The following is a 19,240-nucleotide window of genomic DNA, read 5'->3' on the forward strand; positions in this document are numbered from 1 at the left end:
TCACCCACATGTCACTTGGTAGCTGCTTCTGGTCTAGGCCTGTAATAACTTTTTTATATGGGATTGGGTGGGGAAGAGGAGGGATGAAGGGGCTGCACACGCCAATTATTTTGCATTAACAACAACAGTAGAGTACTCTGTTCCATGCTTTAGTCTGTGCAGCACCCTGCCATGTAAAGCCTCTATTCAAACACCATTCAAATCTTTTTTTAAAGTGCATAAGAAATGAGCCAACTAACATTTCTTATTAAAACAAAATTTTGAAAAAAACCCCACCCCTTTATTCCTTTATGGCCTAGCCTTTGCTCAAAAACCATGTAATTTTATTGGTGTTATCAATTTGCCCTTTCCCTTCCATCCCCCCCGTTATTTTAGCTGTTCTGGCCAAAGATTGTGAGATTTGTACCTGAACTGTGAGATGCCTTGGGTACCATAAAAAATAATAAATGCATGGGGTTTGGCTTTCCCTTTTTTCTTTATTTAATACAAACTTGGCTACTGTATACTTTAGCAGTTCCTCTTTGCATTCTATAGCCATACCCCTCTCCTTTATTCTGTCTGTCTCACAGACCAGTAGGAGAGTTGTCTGAGGACACAGTGTTGCAGGATGTGGTGTTAGTGATTCACTAGATGGTATGCTTTCACCCGAAGCAGTATGTGTTTAATGTAATACATTTAAATAAATCAAATTTCTAAAATTTATCTTCTTTGTGCATTCTCATGGATAGAGTATCACAGTAAATGTCATGCCATTGGCCTACTGTGTACTGAACCAGAAGAATGCTGCTGAACAATACAAGTGACTGTGTGTCAGGAACCACTGAGGCACTGTCTTTGCTGCTTCATTTTTCCAAGTAACAGCATAGGACTAAGTTGTGGCATTGAGCTGTAAAAATTAAATTTGTCAAATTGAATCAGACCACTTGGTGATGGTATCAGTTCTAGGTGGATTGCATATATGTTTAACACTGTCTTTTAGGAACATGTAGCACACCAGAGAATTATTAACAAATATCTACTTTAACTGGGTCTGACGTATCTGAAGTAAAATACACATGACCATGTTCGAAATGAGTATTTTGCTATTTTTCAAAATAGCAACTAACTTGAAATAATGTATAGCAATATTTCAGGTCTTTCAGTAATGGTGATTGAGACATTTCTTTGCTTAAATAGAAATTTTTTTGTATAGTTGCAGCCTGAAAAATGAAAAAAATACCAACAGAATCTCTGAATGGAAAAAAGTGTTGTAAGCTGATATAGTGGGGCTATTCTAGTGGCACAAAACAGCCTAAACATAAAGCCAGCAAATCCAGCTTTCAGCAATTCTTCTCAATGCAGGGAGAGCTTCAGGCAGGTAGAGATACTGTCATGATTCATCCATGTCAGCATAGTCAGGGTGTAGACATGAAAATAGGGCTGAGGTATCTGTATCCTGGTGACCCTTTCTGCTGGACTGGCCCCTTGGGTTGCTAACTGCCCTCAGCATCAAGGGGATACAACAGTGATTTACAGTGAGTTTTGCAATCCTTCCATAGTTACACCAAGGGAACCTGGGCCATACCTGAGCATCTGAACCCATATAATTCCTTTTGCTGGTGCCATGGAGAGGCACTCTATTTTATCCAAACTACTCTAGAAGTCTTCACCATTTTTGTTGGGGGGATAATTCTACAACAGCTTACTTTGGGGCATCTAGTGAAATGTCGAAGTACATGCTGATGCACATTATATACAAAGCCTAAATTACTGATAAAACCGTTGGTAATTACTCCTGCTAGGATATTGAGTAGTATACTTTTTAAAGGAACAGTATAGAAAGGCTCTAAAATAAGTTCCAACCATTGGAAATCAACAAAAAGGTTCATAATTGGGGAAGTGAAAGTAGGAAAATTGATGGGGATGCTCAGAAAATCTAAAGGAGATAGATAGACCCACTTTAGTGTTCAAGATAGTTTTGAAAAATTATTTTCAAGTAGCTTATTTTATTTTATTTTTTTAAGAAAAGATACCATTTATGGTATAGATGGATATATAAATCCAGCACAGGGGAAAGTGTTGATTAATAAATGCCATTTCTACACCAATAATGAATCCAGAACAATGCAGGTGATGACTGATGTCCCAACATGATTAAGTGGAGGTGTACAACGATAACCCCTTCTACACAAGGATAAATGTCATTGCCAGGTAAGAATTTTCATAATTGTTTGAGAGCGAGTACAGAATGAGATACAGTTTCAGATGAAACTGCTGTTTTCATATGTCAGCAGAATTACTGTAATTCAGTGCTGAGTTTTTAAGGATTACTGCAGGAACAATGCCAAAGAAATAAAAATGAACAATTTACTGAACAACACAGCCAGGTGCTAACGGGTAATATGTATTCAATTAATATCAAAGAATAAATAATAAAATGTGCTTGCTCTCCAACCTTTTTTAGAGAGCTTTCTTTTCCTTGGGTAAACTAATTGGATAGTCTGGAAATTAGTTATGAAGACTGAAAACTTTTGCTTTAGTAGTCCATGTTTTAACATACCCTACCTGAAATATTCAAAGATTTGTAAATTGTATATAAAGAGAGTGCACACACAAGGGTTTAATACAGAGATGCATAGCTGGCCTGCTAAGCAGATAGCTAATGTCTGTATGGCAGTCTACAAAATATTTAGTTATAAAGAGTCCTATTCACAACCCCTTAATATGCTCTTTATGCCCAGCCCAGAACATACAGTACACAGGATTTTCATGAGCCTCAAGTCAGAGAACCACACTACTGAAGTGTACCAAATATCAGAGTACCTGTTATTTCACATAGGGGAATGAAGTCTTACAAGTTTAAAAGATGTAAAACTAAAACAAATATATAATTTTACATAAATGAACAGGTAAATAAAATCAGATAACTATGTAACGTTTTGGAAGACATGGTTATATATTTAAGATGTGCTATGGACACTTCCTTTTTAGTGAAATGAATGCTGAAGATTAACATAGCTAATATATATTAGTAAACAATCACTCAGTCACTAGAGGGAGATACATGTAGGCTTTGAAGGGACATTGATTAGCTTCTCTTATAAGAAAACTCTCTTTTGACTGCTGCCATTGCACCTGCATGATTGCAAATGTACATATAGTTTTTCCTAGGGAAAAATATTCTACATTTACCATATTTTAAAACAAAACGTTTTCATTATTTTTATTTAAAGGTAACAATATAGCTATTTTATATGCAAATTATAGTGTGCCTTTCCTTAATTAAACAGATTGTGCTATTTAGTCTCTGCCATTCTGTTTTGTCAGTTTGGACATAATCCTAATTTCATTGAAATTAGTGGTGTCCGTGAGAGCAGGATTTATTCCTCTATTACAATACATTGTAATATGTCAGAAATGTATAGAGATGTGATTCTCCATAATAGATACCTTCTGTAATATTACAGCAGGAAATATTACAGCAGAAAGTCATAAGCAAAAAAGGGAAACACTTGCCACAAGTACATTGCCCAAATTGATTTTTATTCGTACAGTTATTTTAGCAGGTTAATCAAATAAAAGTACAAAGTTTTAAAGAAAAAATTAGTCTGACTGTAAAAGTTTTCAGCATATTAAAAAAAATAATTTTTAGATTTGACCGAGAACTACTAAATATTTGAATTCTCAACTATTGCTACCTTGTTCATTTTCTATTAAAGATTTAAAAAAAACTATTAATTTTTAGATTTGGTAGAAAAGTAATAAGTATTTGAATTCTTTCAACTACTGCTACCTTTGTTCATTTTTTATTAAGGATTTCCGGTCTGTATTTTCATGGCTTCCTCAGGCCAGACATAAGAGTCCACCACAAAGTTGTCATAATCAGTGCTATAAACCTGTGAGCGGATGAATGCTTCCTTGTCTTCAGGCTCAGGATAGAAAGATGCTGTTTTATTGCTGTAGGCTTGTTCTGCAATCTGGAAACACACAACCAAGTTGACAATTACAACCTATTAAGTTTACTGCAATGCTGTTCCAAAAGTAAGAGTAGAAATGATGATAGCTCAAAATTTAACAAAAGATACGAGATCCTCTGCTGGTGTAAAACAACAGATTTATATGAATTTACATCATTTGTGGATCTGGCCCAATATATCATGAGGAGGGGATTAACAAAGGTTGTGCAAAATTTTCTGAAAAGCTATGTTGGTGCATCCATTGAAATGAGTCTTACCCCTGGCCTTCTCACTCTCTGCTGGGGGAATTCTGAACCCTGAACTGATACCTTCTGCAGATTTCTTGGCTCCCCTGCAGAAAAATGGGGGAGCCAAGAAATCTGTGGGCGGGACACGCCCCTTTTCCAGCAGCCTGGGTTCATCTGCTGGGAGCAGCTGGCAGATCACTGTGGGAGGGAGGAGGGAGGCTGGGTGTGCATGTGTCCATGGAGAGATATTAATGGTAGGGCTGAGTGCCTGCCTGTGAAAGACTCACTCTGTCCCTCTTGCTCCCAGTTGCTGCATTCCGGACTTGGAGGTGTAGGGCTGTGTGAAGCAGGCTCTGTCCCTGAGGCAGAGCAGAAATGTAACAACTAACCAGGCAGACTGCTAATATGTTCACATTGTTAGTTAATTGTTCCCCTTCTTAGTCAATTAAGGCTACACCACTCTGGCAAGGTAAAGGAAAGTATCAGAGGGGTAAGCCTTGTTAATCTGTATCCACAAAAACAATTTTTTTATGGGTAAAAAATCCACTTCTTCAGATGCATGGAGAAGTGGTTTTTTTAACCCACGAAAGCTTATGCCCAAATAAATCTGTTATTCTTTAAGATGCCACCAGACTCCTCGTTGTTTTAGGCTCCTTTTCACCACTCTTATTGTAAATGACAGTAACAGAATCCTCAGCTAGGAATGTCTATGTGCTTTCTCACTTTTTTTCCCTGTGCCAGAGAGGCACGGTGGCTCAGGATCTATTTTACTTATCCATTTAAAAAAAATGCAGGACAATGATTAGCAAAACTGTATATGACTTTCATGTGTGACAGTCTGAGCAATTTGGTGTTCTGTAAAGTAGAATGTCACTTTAAACACCAAAATAAAAGTAAGATAATTTAAATGAAAATCCAGGATTATAACTGGAATGCACGGTACTGGTTACCAAGTATTTGTAAATTTCATATGTTTAGGAAATGCTGAACAGTTACTGTGATTTTTTTTTTCTGTAGGGTAGTTTAAATAACCAAAATAAGTGAAACTGGTGTGATTATATTGCATTATTTTGACAAAAAATGCCGAATTTTGGATTATTTGGTGCAGAATTCTCCCAGGAGTATCTTTTGCAAGTTTCTCTCTGGTGATGCAAATGGTTTGCTCACTTTTATCCAGTAACATCCTAGCTTTTATGGTTCCTCCTTCACACAAGCAAGAAAGAAGTGAAATCTCTGCTTTTAAGAAGACACAAGCCTTTTCTACACGAAGAAGGTAATTCTTTGTACTTTGATCATCTTTTGCCAAGACTAACTCTACTTTCCAAGTCTCACATGAAATATTTCTTGCTTCATTTTGCTTAAAGACTCAACAACCACTAGATGTGACCAGAGCTGTTAAAGGTTTGCCATAATTGACAATATCTTTCTTAGTAAAGCTAAATCTCCAAGAAATGGCGAGTTTTGATCCTACACCAGTGTGTGGGCTTTGTTTTAGTGATGATTGGGAAAAGCATCTGATTAAAAGCTTCTAAATTCTCCATAGCTAGTTCTGAATCAAGTGCTGTATTACTAAGGCCTTTCATTTTTGGTTTCTGCTGGTTTTTACCAAAAAGTTCCCAGATTATACAAAAGTTATTTGTATTTTTTTTCCAATTGTAACCCAAATTTTGGACTATTCACATACATGAAAATACTGATTATGTTTAGAAAATCTAAAACACTACATTGAATAGAAGTGTTTTTGTTATTAATCAATCAGTCAAAGTATAAATGTGAGCCAGTTAAAGTAAGACAACATAATGGAAGATACTCATGGATGTATGTGTGTGTATATCAGTGCTTGAGTCCTAACACCCACCCATCCCCCACCAAAACGTGCTGAAATTCCCAGACCCAATTCTCTGCTCCCAGGAGGAGAGATGGTGGCTCAGTAACCTGGATGGCCCAGGTACCAGAGCCACCATCTCTCCTTCTGGAGTGGGCCCGGAGGCAGAAGAGCTAGAGGAGGGAGCCTTAGAAGATGGCACCCTTATGTTCTTCAGTTCCAGGCCCACTCTGGTTTAGTAAACCAGGCAACCCAGATTACCAAGATGCCATCTCTCCTTCCAGAGGAGCGAGCTGGGTCAGAATAGTCTTACCTTTCTCTATTCATTGCTTCTTTTCTGTCCTCCCATCCCCCAAGTTTTTTCCCCCACCGATTTTCACCCATTCTTCAATTTTTGTTATAAGCCTATTAAATTCATGGGAAATTTAAAATAAAAAGAAAACATGAAGTGCCTTGTGCATTACCAAAGCATATGTGGCTACAGAAAAATTGAATTCATAAGAAATCTGAACCCACTCATTTTCCACAGTGGCCTCTTGAAAATCTGTGTGCGCACATGTGCTTTCTCTCTCTCTTCCTCCAGCCTCCGAGATGCAGCATTCTTTACTCCCCAAACAGATTAAACCTCCTATTTCTAGGGAAGGGTGAACCATCTTCTTTTTCCTAATTATCACTGCCTCTTTATATCACAAATGTCTTAGGCTTGGGGACAGGCTATGATCCCAAATGGAAAACCTGTTACCTTGTGATTTGCTTTCAGGGATTGATCTTGACCCCATCCTGCCCCCTCTGAAGTTCTTTGGGTATTTCCACAAGAGCTCCTCTTTGGGTCCATGCATATAATTATCACCACTGAATAAGTCATTACTGTTAAAGTTTGTGTGGCCAAGCCCTGGAGCCCTGTATACAAGCCTGAACTGCTTCCAGTATTTGCTGGAAAACAGGCACAGCCCAAGTGTTCATAGATTCAAAGGCCAGAAGAGACCACTGCGATCACCTAATCTGGTTTCCTGTATAACACAAGCCATAGAACTTCCCCAAAATAATTCCTAGAGCATATCTCCAACTATGAGAGAGATCAGACCAAAAATGAATTAATCAAGTTACAAATTTTCCATTTTTTTCCATTAAATTTTGCACCTAAGTTAAAAAGATTAATTCTGTCACACTGAATAGAGGAGGAGAGTTTCCAGCACTTTCTGAAAGGATTTGCCAACCACAAAGGCAGTCTGATTTTAGCCTGAGAAGTCTGTTTAGAGATGTTTTGACATCTATGGAACACAGTTATTATCAACCTGAAAAGAAGTGAACTACAGCAAGACTTTTTATATGTACCTGGGATCCTGTTACCAAATGAATCAAAGATAACCATTCTACAAGTAGGGAGCTATTGACAACACTGGTCTTCCAAAAAGCTGTTCAATAAATGGGATTATCTATAAGATGATAACCCACTCAGAAATAAAACTGAGAACCCATGGGAGATAAAAAGCCACAGGGAAGGTAGAAATGGGGCTAAGTCTGTTGTTTTTCAGTGCTGCCAAAGCTATGGGTTATCAAATTACTTTGGGCACTTTATAAGCTACCGACGTAGTGCAGTCAATTTGGCAAAATCCATGCATGAAAAACATATATTTGACTTCACAAAAAACCTATTTGTTCCGATGGGTCAAGATAAGGAGGATTGGAACAAAATCAAACAGCAGCAGGCCAAAGGAAGGAGGAGGCTGGCATGTGAGAAGGCATTTATTTTCCTGAAAGGGAACTAAAGGATAGAAAACTGTTGACAGTATAGGATTTCATGGTTCCAAATTTCATGGAGCGGATGCTATGAACAGCACATGCAACTAATCAGGTGGTACGGAGTACGCAGTAGAAACATCATTCTACTGTAGTCACCTGTAATTAAACACCGAGTATACCATATTTTCAGCTCCTTCACTCCTATGCCTGAACAGTAAGAATCTAAAATGTTAAAAAAACACTCTGCTTGCTTCATATCAAGCCTGATTTAAAATGACTAATGAATTCTGAAAATATTTTACTTCCACTAATCTAATTTTAACATATGCAAAGTGCATGGATAGTGGAGAGTTGCTGCAGAATGAACTGAAATCACTTACCTTCACAGCAATTTTCAGTGACACATCTCGAATAGTGACTAATGGAGGATATAGACGACCTTCTTCTAAATGTTTCTTTGAAACCTGTTGAGCTATCACCTAGAAATAAAGCAGAAGGCAGATTTATTTTAAATCCACAAGCCTACTTTGCAGTAAATCAGTTCAAAAGTAACTTTTGCAGAAAGTACATTTTCTGATTTTGCCAGATACAAAGTTCTCTGCACAGCACCGCTGTTCACAGTTCTTAAATCTAATATTTTGTAGAAAATAAAGTTGCCATTAAGTATATGAATGTATTTTTCTTTAAATGTGTATTGACTTTTAGTTATTCCTGTGCTTTTGTTTTCTTCTTCCGTATACAGCGTTTTACTGAGACTATCTGGTACTGAGACCTTAAGCCAAGGTGGTTTCAGAATTTCATTTGAAACAATCCATCAACCTACCTGTGTTCTTTCCAAAACCACATGCCACACAAGAGGAGAAGCAGCTCCAGAGCTTGGATATGTTCAGGGCTCTTCAGTGTTATTCTGACAGGACCAAATCTTTCAGAATGGCCCCACGTCTATTTGTAGCCGACTGGTCCAAAAGGTCAAGACCTTTCATCCCAGAGACTCTTACAATGGATAACACAATGTATGTACCTCTCTCACTATTAGAGTTCACTCCACCAGAGATCAAGTGGCATCCTAAGCAGGCTTCCACAACATACAATATCTGAGATCTGCAAAGCTGCTTCATGGAGCAAGCTGCTCATGTGTCTTCAAGCATTACACACTGGACTTGGCTGCCAGATCATGATGCAAACTTTTGGAGAGCTGTACTCCAATCTCTGTTGGACTGATGCAGCTGATACTCTTCATACCCATTGTTCTGGAAAGGTTACTGTTTACTGCCAGTTCCTTCAGAGCAGAGGGAAGCTTGAGTGTCTCTCTTGCTGCTTCTGCCATGTTCTCAAAGGCTCCCTCCTGTTCTGGTGAGGAAGCTCTAGCCAGCAATGCTAGTGGTGACCAAGACCTCCTTTTAATCCAGACATGTGAAGGAGTTCCACGCCAAAGTTTATTAGAAGGCAGGCCTTGGTAGGGCCATTATGGCCATGTTGGCAGGTTGTGTTGATACCAGCCCAATCATGGGTGGCCTATCTATTGCCAGTCCTGAACTGGGAGTCAGTATCACATGCCTTCCAGATATCCTTGCAGGTATTATACACACCTTTCAGATGATGATTCCCAGCTCAAGTCAGGGGGAAAAGAATTGCCTGGTGATGGGAGGAGAAATCTCTCTGTGGCAGTGGCAGTGAATGTGGCTTTGGCTCCATTGGTAGTGGGCCCTGTATCAAAGCCTGTGCTAGTGCCGTATCCTGTGCTGAAAAGAGCAGGGGGGCTGTCAAAGGCATACCTCGCTACTGGAAAGGATTCTGTCTCTGGGTCCGGTGCCCAGGAGAGCAGTGAAGGAGGCTTGTCTAAGAGTTCTCTCAGTATCAGGAAATTGGGATTTCTGGCTCTGGGTCCAGGGCCAGCACTGGTCTTGGTGTCAATGTTGGCATAGGTGAGTCTGTTTTCCTTAACCTAGGTGTTGCTACTGGAATCTTGGTGCTATCCTTCATTGGTGTTAAAGATTTTGAGAGCTTCTTTCTCGGTCCAAAGTCCTCACTGGAGGATGGATATGTTGCCCACTCTCAACTGCATTTGCACTCAGTACAGGCAAACCTTTTTGCTCCAAAAGACAGAGATGAATTTCTCTTCCCTGGAGTTGGTGCCATAGTTGGCACTGAGGCCTTCAGTGCTCAGGTGGTGTGCACCTTCTTCATCTTCCTTTCCCTGCTGGTACTGGGGGTGTGGTTCACAGTCAGTGGGACACTCCCCAGAGACAGAATCCTCTGTTCATATATAGGGGATGCCTCCATTCCTGGATCTGTGGCTACCCTCATGGATTGCTCCTACGGTGTACTTTGAGCCTTGTCTCTCGGGATTTCCAGGTGAATGCTGAAAAGGAGCAGCAGATAGCATGCTTGTCTGGAAGATGTGCTTCTATGAAACAGAACAGGCATTGCTGTGTTCATCTATGATAGGTATTAGTCCATTGCAGGAAGGATGGGATTGGACCTGGTAGGTTCTGAAACTGCCATAGCTAGCAGTTAGTGCAGGGTCTCCCCATGTCTGTCCTGACTGCTGCTTTTTTGAAGTGTAGGGTGGGGGAGCATGCAACAAAAATCAAACAAATAAATTAATATAAGGAAGAAATGAAGAAAACTGGTTTTCACTGGAGAAGAATTCTGAAAATCAGAAGCAGGTTAGAAACAGTCCCGGTTCTGTCTTGCTGGCATGGGTGATAAGAGGGAACTGAGGGAGGATCAGGGCTGCTTCACCCTTTATATCCTCACACTGAAGCATGAGGAGACTCAGAGTGCATGCCCTGCCCTGCTGGACATTGCAATGCAAAGATTCCAAATTCACATGCTCGGGGCACATGCACACCTTCAGTGGAATCCACATGGACACATACCTGAACAAGAAAGCAACCTAGAGCTTTATTTAACACTAGAAGCCTCCACACTAGCATCAACTTCCTGGACACTACAATCAGCTTCAACAATGGAACCCTACAGACAATTATATACAAGAATCTCATGGATCATCACACTACCTGCACAAATCCAGTAACTACCCCAAACACACCAAGAAATCTGTTATCTACAGCCAGCCCCTCAGAAACCACTGAATATGCTCTGAGGAGAAAATCTGGGATACAGACCTTAACACATTTAAAACTGCCTTCACCAAACAAGGACACTCCACCAGAGAAGTAAATCACATAATGGAACAGGCAATATAAATATCCCAGGAGAATCTGCTTCAATACAAGGGGGAAAAAACCCTCCAGCTGCACACCCCTAGTTGTCACCTACCACCTCACACTGGGATCGCCATATGGGTGTCATTAAGCAGGTGTAACCTATACTGTATGGAGACCGCACCTTGAAATAAATCTTTCCTGAACACCCTCTTCTGGCCTTCAAACAACAGAGGCGAGCTCTCCACAGACCAAGACCCAGCAACTCAAAGTAGCACCTGACCCTGGCATAACAACAGATGCAAAACATGCAGACATATTTTCACTTCTACAATGATCAATACCCCCAACAACACATCTTTCAAAAACCATGGGTCCTACACATGTGGTGTACTTGCCCCAGTGCACTAAATACCCCAGTAACAACTATATGGGTGAAATGAGACCATCACTATGCTCTTGAATGAAGTCACACAGAAAAATAACCCTTCCGTGCCCTGCTATCTAGTGGAATCCTCAGTTCTGAGTTAGGTGTCCGAGCTCCCCATAAATGGCTTGGGAAGACTTGGCTGCTTAAGGAAGGGAACATAAGAAGCCAGAATGCTGAGAAAGGAGCCACCTAAGCTCCAGAAAAGTCAATAGGAACAGAGGACAACAGTAAGGGTGGAGAAAGTTCCATAACGCTCAACCTGCTCCTTCCTACTCTAAATTTGCTAATATGACTATGGGTAATGCAATGAGAGGCTCTTTGTCCTGTTCCCGCAGTGGCTGCTAATGCAGATGGCCACAGGGCAAGTTTACATGTGCAGGTAGGAAGCTCCAACAGCAGCTCAGAGGCCCAAACTTTTCTCCTTTGCTCCCCTGACTCTCAGTTATGTATGACTGACCTCTTAGAACCACCAATGATGGACCTTCCCAAACTTCCCAATCACCATACAGTCTTCTGTTGAGTGGAGAGCAGAGAGGGAAAGTTCCCACCAAGACAGCAAAAAACAACAAAAATTAGGAAGTAAAATACAACAGAAAATAAAAGATAATCATAAGAGAAACGAACAGAGACAGAAAAGATCAGGCGAGAGAATGGAAAGAAAAGAACATGCTAGTAACTGTAGCAGAGCACGGCACAAGGAAAAACATGATAAGAAAACCCTTCCACCAATTTCTCACAAGAGAACTCCATTACAAAAATGCTAAAAACCCTTGGGCTAAAGACTCCAACAAGATAGAGATACTCTTGAAGAATTACAAACACTAATGAAAGCAATAATAAACACATCCAAATATGGCTAAGATATTTGGTAGAGTTTCCTTTAGTCCACAGTTATATCAGTATCTCCCTATGGTTGTCTCTCTGTATAGCATAATATTTATATAGATGCACATACTCCTGAGGGCATTCAGCACCACAAAAATTAAAATTCTGCACCAAAAAAATAAAATTCTGCACGTTTTAAAATTCCACCAATTTTGTTGGTCAAATAAATGTGGTGGCTCCAGCATGGGTCTGGGAAGCATAGGCCACTGACTGCAGATATGGGAGATCAACGTGAAGCTCCCACTAGGACACGGACTCAACCGTGAGGCTGCACCCAACCCTGAAACAGCACAAAGACCAGGTCTGCCCAGAAACATACCAGGTCCTTACCCATCTGTGCCAGGTGCACCAGGTATGGCCAGGCAGGCTCAGCAAGGCAGGATCCAAATGTGGAGGGGCTTAATGTGAGGAGATCCAGGTGTAGGTTGAGAGTGTTCTGTGTGGGGCAATCTGGGTGTGGGTGTCTCAGTGGGGGATCCAGGTGCGGCATGGATCTGGATGCATTGGGGCTTGTTGAGGCATTCTAGCTGCAACAGTGTTGGAACTCTGCAGAGGGGTCCAGGTGAAGGTGGTGGGGGTCTGGGCGTGGGGGAGATAGAGCTCGGCAGGGAGGTCTAGCTGTGGGGTTTAGATGCTGGGGAAGTGGGGCTCAGGGGGGTGGAGATCTAGGTGCAGTTGGTTGGGGCTCAGTGGGGTGGGGATCCAGGTGTGGATGACTTTTCGGAGTGGTCCAGGTGCAGGGGGAGAGGTGCTTAGCAGGGGGGTTTTGAGTGTGGGGGATGAAGCTCGGTGGGAGGGTCTAGGTATGAGGGGGTCAGGATGCATGGGGGTTGGGCGAATGGAGGAGCAGCTCCCTGTATAGGGATCCCTCCCCCTGCAACTGAGAAGCGATGGGTGCAGGAAGCGGGAGAGGACTTTGCAGAGCTTCCTGCAGGCAGGGGAGAAATCTGGGAGTGGATCTGACCTGGCCCCGGATGCTGTGCAGAGGAAAACTAAGTCCCATCCTCCCCAGCTCAGCTGGGACTAGCAGTTGAGCCCAGTGCAGGGTAGGAGCCACCAGCTGGGTCCCACCTCCTGCCCCACAGTGATTTAACTCTCTGCTGGCTGCCCTGGGCCACCAAAACATACTGCTGGGAAGGGCTGCATGACCGCTCTTGTGGCGTCCCCTTGCTTCCCTGTTAGAAAGTCATTTTTCTGCGGGGAAGCAAATAAATCTGCAGGGTACATAAATTCTACGCATGCACAGTGGCACACAATTTCCCCAGGAGTAACACACAAAACAAACAGAGTGTACTGTATACATGCACAAAAAGCATATGTAGATATAGTACTAAGAGAACTTTTTGTTCCTTTTAAAAAACTTTTTATTAAGGCAAATTTACAATGAAATTTTAACATACTACATCATATATTACTTATTCACGATCAGGTTAATATTCAAAGAATCTGGCTTGATGGCTGGGGAGCCCTTCTCCCATGAGTATGCTAAAAAGGGTGACCAAATTTATAAATATGTATCCTCTTTTTGTTGCTTCTCTTGTGTACATGTGACAATCAGGGTCCAGACACCCCAGGGGGAGAACAGAAGGGTTAGACTAAAAAATAAAAGCAATTAAACCAACTGATTGAATACTATGTTGTTTTCCTGTAAGAGGATATCAAGATCTTTTATGGAATTGTATAATGCACTGAACTTAATAATCATTATGAGATATGTACACAGATTATGGTTATGAAGATATGTGTGTGTATATATATATAGAAAAATTAATAGTTACTGTGGTGCAGTTTCAGCATCACCTCACAACAGGGTGGTAAAGGAATCAGGCAGGAAGAGGCTACCTCTCCAACCAGACAAGTCTGGCTTTGAGCACCTAGCCATTGTCCAGCCCAGAAAAAAACCAATACGGAACCATTCAAGCAAACAAGAACAGCTGAAACTGAAAAGAAAATGTAATCTTTGGAACCCAAGAAAGGAGAGAGTTTCCCCCACTTTGAATATCTATAGTGACTGAAAAAAACCGCAAACCCTTTTAAAATGGGAAGGGTTTGAACTGAAGGCTAATCAGAACTTGGGGGACAGCCTTGAGACAGGTGGCTGTCTGTGAATGCTGGATACCTCTGACAGCTAGGGGGACATGCTAGAGAATTGCTTTAAAGCAATAGATAACTTATTAGAAAAGGGATTTTAGCTAATATGAAAGTGTAAAGCCGGAGGTGGCGTCTTTATGTTTATTTTCTGTATAACGTGTATATGTTTGTTTCCCCTTACTATTTCATTTTTGAACCTGTGGGTTATTTTTTATAAATAAACTTTTAAATACATTTATATATAAACTTTTTGTTTATTTTTATCCCAAGCAGATCTATGGTGTGCAAACTGCATGGAGTATATATGCCAAAGTGAGCTGGTAACTGGTGTCACCCTAGAAAGAGTAACTTGGCTGGTGAGACCTTATGTTTGTGGGCAGGCTACTGGTGACAGAGAATTAACCACAGCTGCGTAGCAAAAAGGTGCCTAAATTCCCCCAAACCTACAGGGCTGGTTTGGGGGAATCCCTTATTGGTCTGGGTGGAATCCAAATCATCATAGTATGTACTTGGCTTGAAAGCTTTTCTATTGCAAGAACAATTTATACCTCAATTCCATAGGAGAAGAAGTCACATTTTTCCAATAATGTGAAATACAAAGTCTTACTGCTAACAATAAAAAATTAATTGGTCATTTTGTTAAAAATGTAGATCCTTTACTGGACCATTAAGTAAGCAGGTCAGGGGATCTCTAGGAAGGTACTATTTGGCCATAAAGATGAATTGCTAAAAATTTCTTCCCAAAACTGTCTAATTCCACAATCACCACATCTGCAAGTATGTTCCCCTTTCCTCACAACCACTCCAACAGAGTGCCTCCCTAGTAGCAAAAATAGGACTGTTTTTAATTTGAGTCAAATGCCATCTAAACAGCTTTGTGACAGACACAAACTAAGGATGTATATCCCCTTTCCCACACAGACACCCACTCATTCAGATCAAATTCTTTGTCCAGGCCCCTCTCACATCTTTTCATCATTACTTATCAATATCTTTTTCAGTCAAAATTGTATACATCTTAGAGATTAAACCTTTTGTTCCAGCTTGCTCTTGGATCAACTCCTCAAATGTGATTAAAGGTCTAGATCAGTGGTTCTCAAACTTTTTTTTACTGTGACTCCTTTCACATAGCAAGCCTCTGAGTGCAATCCCCACCTTATAAATTAAAAATTAATGCTGGAGGCAAAGCGTGGTTTGGGGTGGAGGCCGACAGCTCGCGACCCCCCATGTAATAACCTTGTGACCCCCTGAGGGGTCCCAACTCCCAGTTTGAGAACCCCTGGGCTAGATAATGCCATCCTGTATCCAGATTTCAGAGTGTGAAATATTAAACAATGAAGTGAATTTCATACTGGACATCTGAACCGACTAATACTAACTTCTTTATCAAAATAACTGCTTAAAATATATAAATGTACTTATAGGAGTAGAAAACTTATACTACATTACAAATAAAGAGCGAAAATGTTAAAAGGAAATATTGTTTTCTGATTTGAAATATGGCATTTGGATATTTGAGTGTTTATTACATAATCACTGATTTTGAAGGCTTTTAAAAATTATTATGAATAGTGTACCCACCTCAGCAGTAGTGAGAAAAATGTCTTCACTTATATATCTCAGTCCACATGAAACAACACCAAGAGCAACTCCAGGAAACACATATGCATTGTTACCCTGTCCAGGATAGAAAGTGCGTCCACCTGGGAGAGTCACAGGGTCAAAGGGGCTTCCACTTGCAAAAATGCCACGCCCCTAAAAGAAAATATATTTTGAAAGTGTTACTAGTTTGAGAGGAAACTTGTTCTCATGAAGGTTTTACAAAACTATTTAAATGTTTAACGTATTACAAATTTTCACTTATATCTTAACTAATCTTCTTGGCACTCTTCACTGGATATTAGATTTCTTTGACCCGACAGAATGCTGATCATTGTATCTACAGAGTATCCTGTGTGGCTGATTTATGCTACGGAGAAGATACTGGCTTATTAGGAAGCAACAGATTATGTACATTTATTCAGAAGCCATGAATGTGATTTAGAGAAAAGATAAGGGAAAGTGTAAGCCAGTGTTAATGATCAATTCCTTTATCATCATGGGAAATACAGATGTGTAAATATCAGGAAGTATGGGAGGAAACGTCTATATTTGTAAAATTCAATTAGTGTCTTGCTGCCAAATGTAAGCTTTAGATGAGGTGACTTTAGGTGTCTCGCTTTTCTGTTAAATTGAAGTTCACACTGTGCAGAGGGCCAGCACAACACATATGAACCAATTAAATCCTCAAAATAGGGCTTAAGGAGGATTTAAGTAGTGAATAGTCCTTGTGCTGACCGTTTGCAAAGGAATGAAATTCACTCTTAGCAAAGGCTGAGAGCACTGGTGACATACCCAATCTCCACTGCCTTTTGTGGATGTCTTAGGAGTTGTCTTGGAGGCAATTGTGAGCCCTATCTTATTAGTGCTTTCCCCATGTAGCTGATGATCTATAGCAGGGCAAAAGGCGAGCTGATTTTCACTGACACACTGCCTGGCTCCTGGCCACCAGTCCGGGGGGGGGTCTGTATTTTAATTTAATTTTAAATGAAGCTTCTTAAACATTTTTTAAAAACTTTATTTACTTTACATACAACTATAGTTTAGTTAAATATTATAGACTTGTAGAAAGAGACCTTCTAAAAGGTTAAAATGTATTACTGGCACGCGAAACCTTAAATTAGAGTGAATAAATGAAGACTTGGCACATCACTTCTGAAAGATCGCCGACCCCTGATCTATAGTAAGAAACAAAAATCTAAATTCACAATAATGAGATAAGTGAAATTCCAGAGGCTCTACTTGAACTACCTATGGTTCTGAGCCTTGCCTTGGTGAGATGAGAGTACTTTAGGCTTTAAATAGTAAGGTCAATTAGGGGTAGGATGCTTATACTCAGCCCTACAAGAGGTCCTTTGTCCAGCCCTCTTTAAAATTGCTAAAATGATTAATTTTACTGTTCAATAGTTTTGAGAGACTCCTTGTGACACAAAATGTTAAAGTTTATTTTAGGAAACTGAATATGTGTATTTTAAAACACACCAATGTTTCTATGCAGGATATTCTGTTTTGCTTGGTGCCATGAAGTATTATCACGGACTGTTTATTATATGTTTCGATGAGAGATATGCCAGTATATCTTTAGCTCTGGTTACCAGATATAGCTGCCCATTATAATCAACCATTCATACTGTATGCATTCCTGTTTGACTCTTGTATTGCACTGTCATATGTACTTTTCAGTAGAGGAATGGGACATGCTACGTTTTTGTTTGTATGACAGTATTTAAAAGGCTTCCTTATACAAGAGGACAAATCCAATACAGAACCCATGCTCCAATACAAAAGGCAGACACATCAGTTGCTCACACTGCTGCTGTGGTTATTAACGCTCACTCCAGAACCATAGGACTTTAAAAAAAAATGAACAAAAACCAAACTGTAGTTCTTCGTTCTTAATTTTATTCACAAATAACCAGTTCTCTGTACTTTTCACCTGTGTCTTTAGTTACCGGAAATCTGAGTAACAGAGGTCAATCATCTTGGGGCCCCATTCTCAATACAGAATGATTTCTAATATTTTGCTTCCAGCAATAAGGCATATCTATCTTACTGAATATTTATAAATACAAAACATATATTTAAAGAAAAACAGGTCACTGTGGATTTAAATGACACATAGAAGGTGAAACTAAATCAAACATAACATATTACTAACAGTCTCATAATTGACAATTATTGATATGCTAAGTATAGTAATGAAGGACTGAGAGTATTAGACAAGCATCTGAAGGCTGTCTATAATGCACTGCCAGCCTACTAAATGCTGCTCTATCCTAACTTGGTGGGGAGATTCTTGCAGATGGAATATAGAGTGGACGTTCTCTGTCACTAACTGCAGTACACAGGAACAGTTAGCTAAAAGCACTAAAACACTTCAATAAGGCTCCTCTCATTTTTTGCTGTTTAATTTAGAATAAAAATATGGCTGTTTCATAGCCTCATGAAATGTATTAATAATAAAAATTGGTGAAATATTTTTCTGCTTAGTATTTCTGAAATGCAAATTAAAATCAAGCCATTCAGAGATCATTTTGTTTTTCTGGTGTTTGTTTTGTTTTGCTTCAATGGAATTATCAGATTTGTGGTGTTACACATTTAACTGGTCTCCACATAGAGAATTAACTAGTAGGTATTTCTAATTTAGAGCTTCTAAATTCACCTAAAACAGATAAGATTTTAAAATGTAACAAAGCAATTGTTGATAGCTGTTTGTTTTTCTTTATCTAACACTACATTTAGTGACTATATACATTAACCTTCCATTACCTCAGTCATCTGGTAGCACTGCTCTGCAGAGCACTCTGCTTTGCTGGTTGGGTTACTTAGGGCAAAAATGATAGGCTGCTTGTTAAAGGAAGCCATATCCTTGAGAATCTGTTTTGTAAATGCACCACCAATGGCTGCAACTCCTAAATCAAAGAAGAGAAACACATGACAGAAAATGTAGGAAATGCAGTTTGTTCAAGATATTCATGAATGTCATTTTGAAAAGGAGTAACAATACAACAACATTTTCTTTTACTACAGCTTCTCTATTAACATTTAGTTGATTTTTCCCCCTACTTCCATGATAAAAACAAAGGAGTAACTTTTAGGTGTACATAACCTCTGGACTCTAAGTCTGCAATTGCTAACAATAGGAAAGTTACTTACCTGTTACTTACCAGATCAGTAGCTGGAGTTACTCTCAAAATTGAAACCCCAGGGCTTTTAGTCACAAAATAATGCTAGACCCCACCTCTCACCCCCATACAGGGCAGAAAATAAACTAAATAAAGCTAAAACCTAATTATTAAATATAAATAACTAAA

At 39.8% G+C, this 19,240-nt stretch overlaps 1 protein-coding gene across 2 annotated transcripts in view; it reads right to left on the reverse strand.

The window, feature by feature from the left end:
* Positions 1-3,499: 3,499 nt before the first annotated feature.
* The window catches only part of ME1 (malic enzyme 1), a 353,342-nt gene continuing 337,601 nt past the window's right edge, over positions 3,500-19,240 (reverse strand). For both annotated transcript variants that reach the window (XM_030555825.1, XM_030555826.1), the window contains exons 11-14: positions 18,696-18,838; positions 15,909-16,082; positions 8,132-8,230; positions 3,500-3,956 (exon numbers count right to left, since the gene is read on the reverse strand). In XM_030555825.1, coding sequence (XP_030411685.1) covers positions 3,789-3,956; positions 8,132-8,230; positions 15,909-16,082; positions 18,696-18,838 — 584 coding nt within the window. In that variant the 3' untranslated portion in view covers positions 3,500-3,788. The remainder of the gene's footprint in view (positions 3,957-8,131; positions 8,231-15,908; positions 16,083-18,695; positions 18,839-19,240) is intronic.

Source organism: Gopherus evgoodei, chromosome 3 (assembly GCF_007399415.2).
Source record: "Gopherus evgoodei ecotype Sinaloan lineage chromosome 3, rGopEvg1_v1.p, whole genome shotgun sequence".
NCBI lineage: Eukaryota > Metazoa > Chordata > Testudines > Testudinidae > Gopherus > Gopherus evgoodei.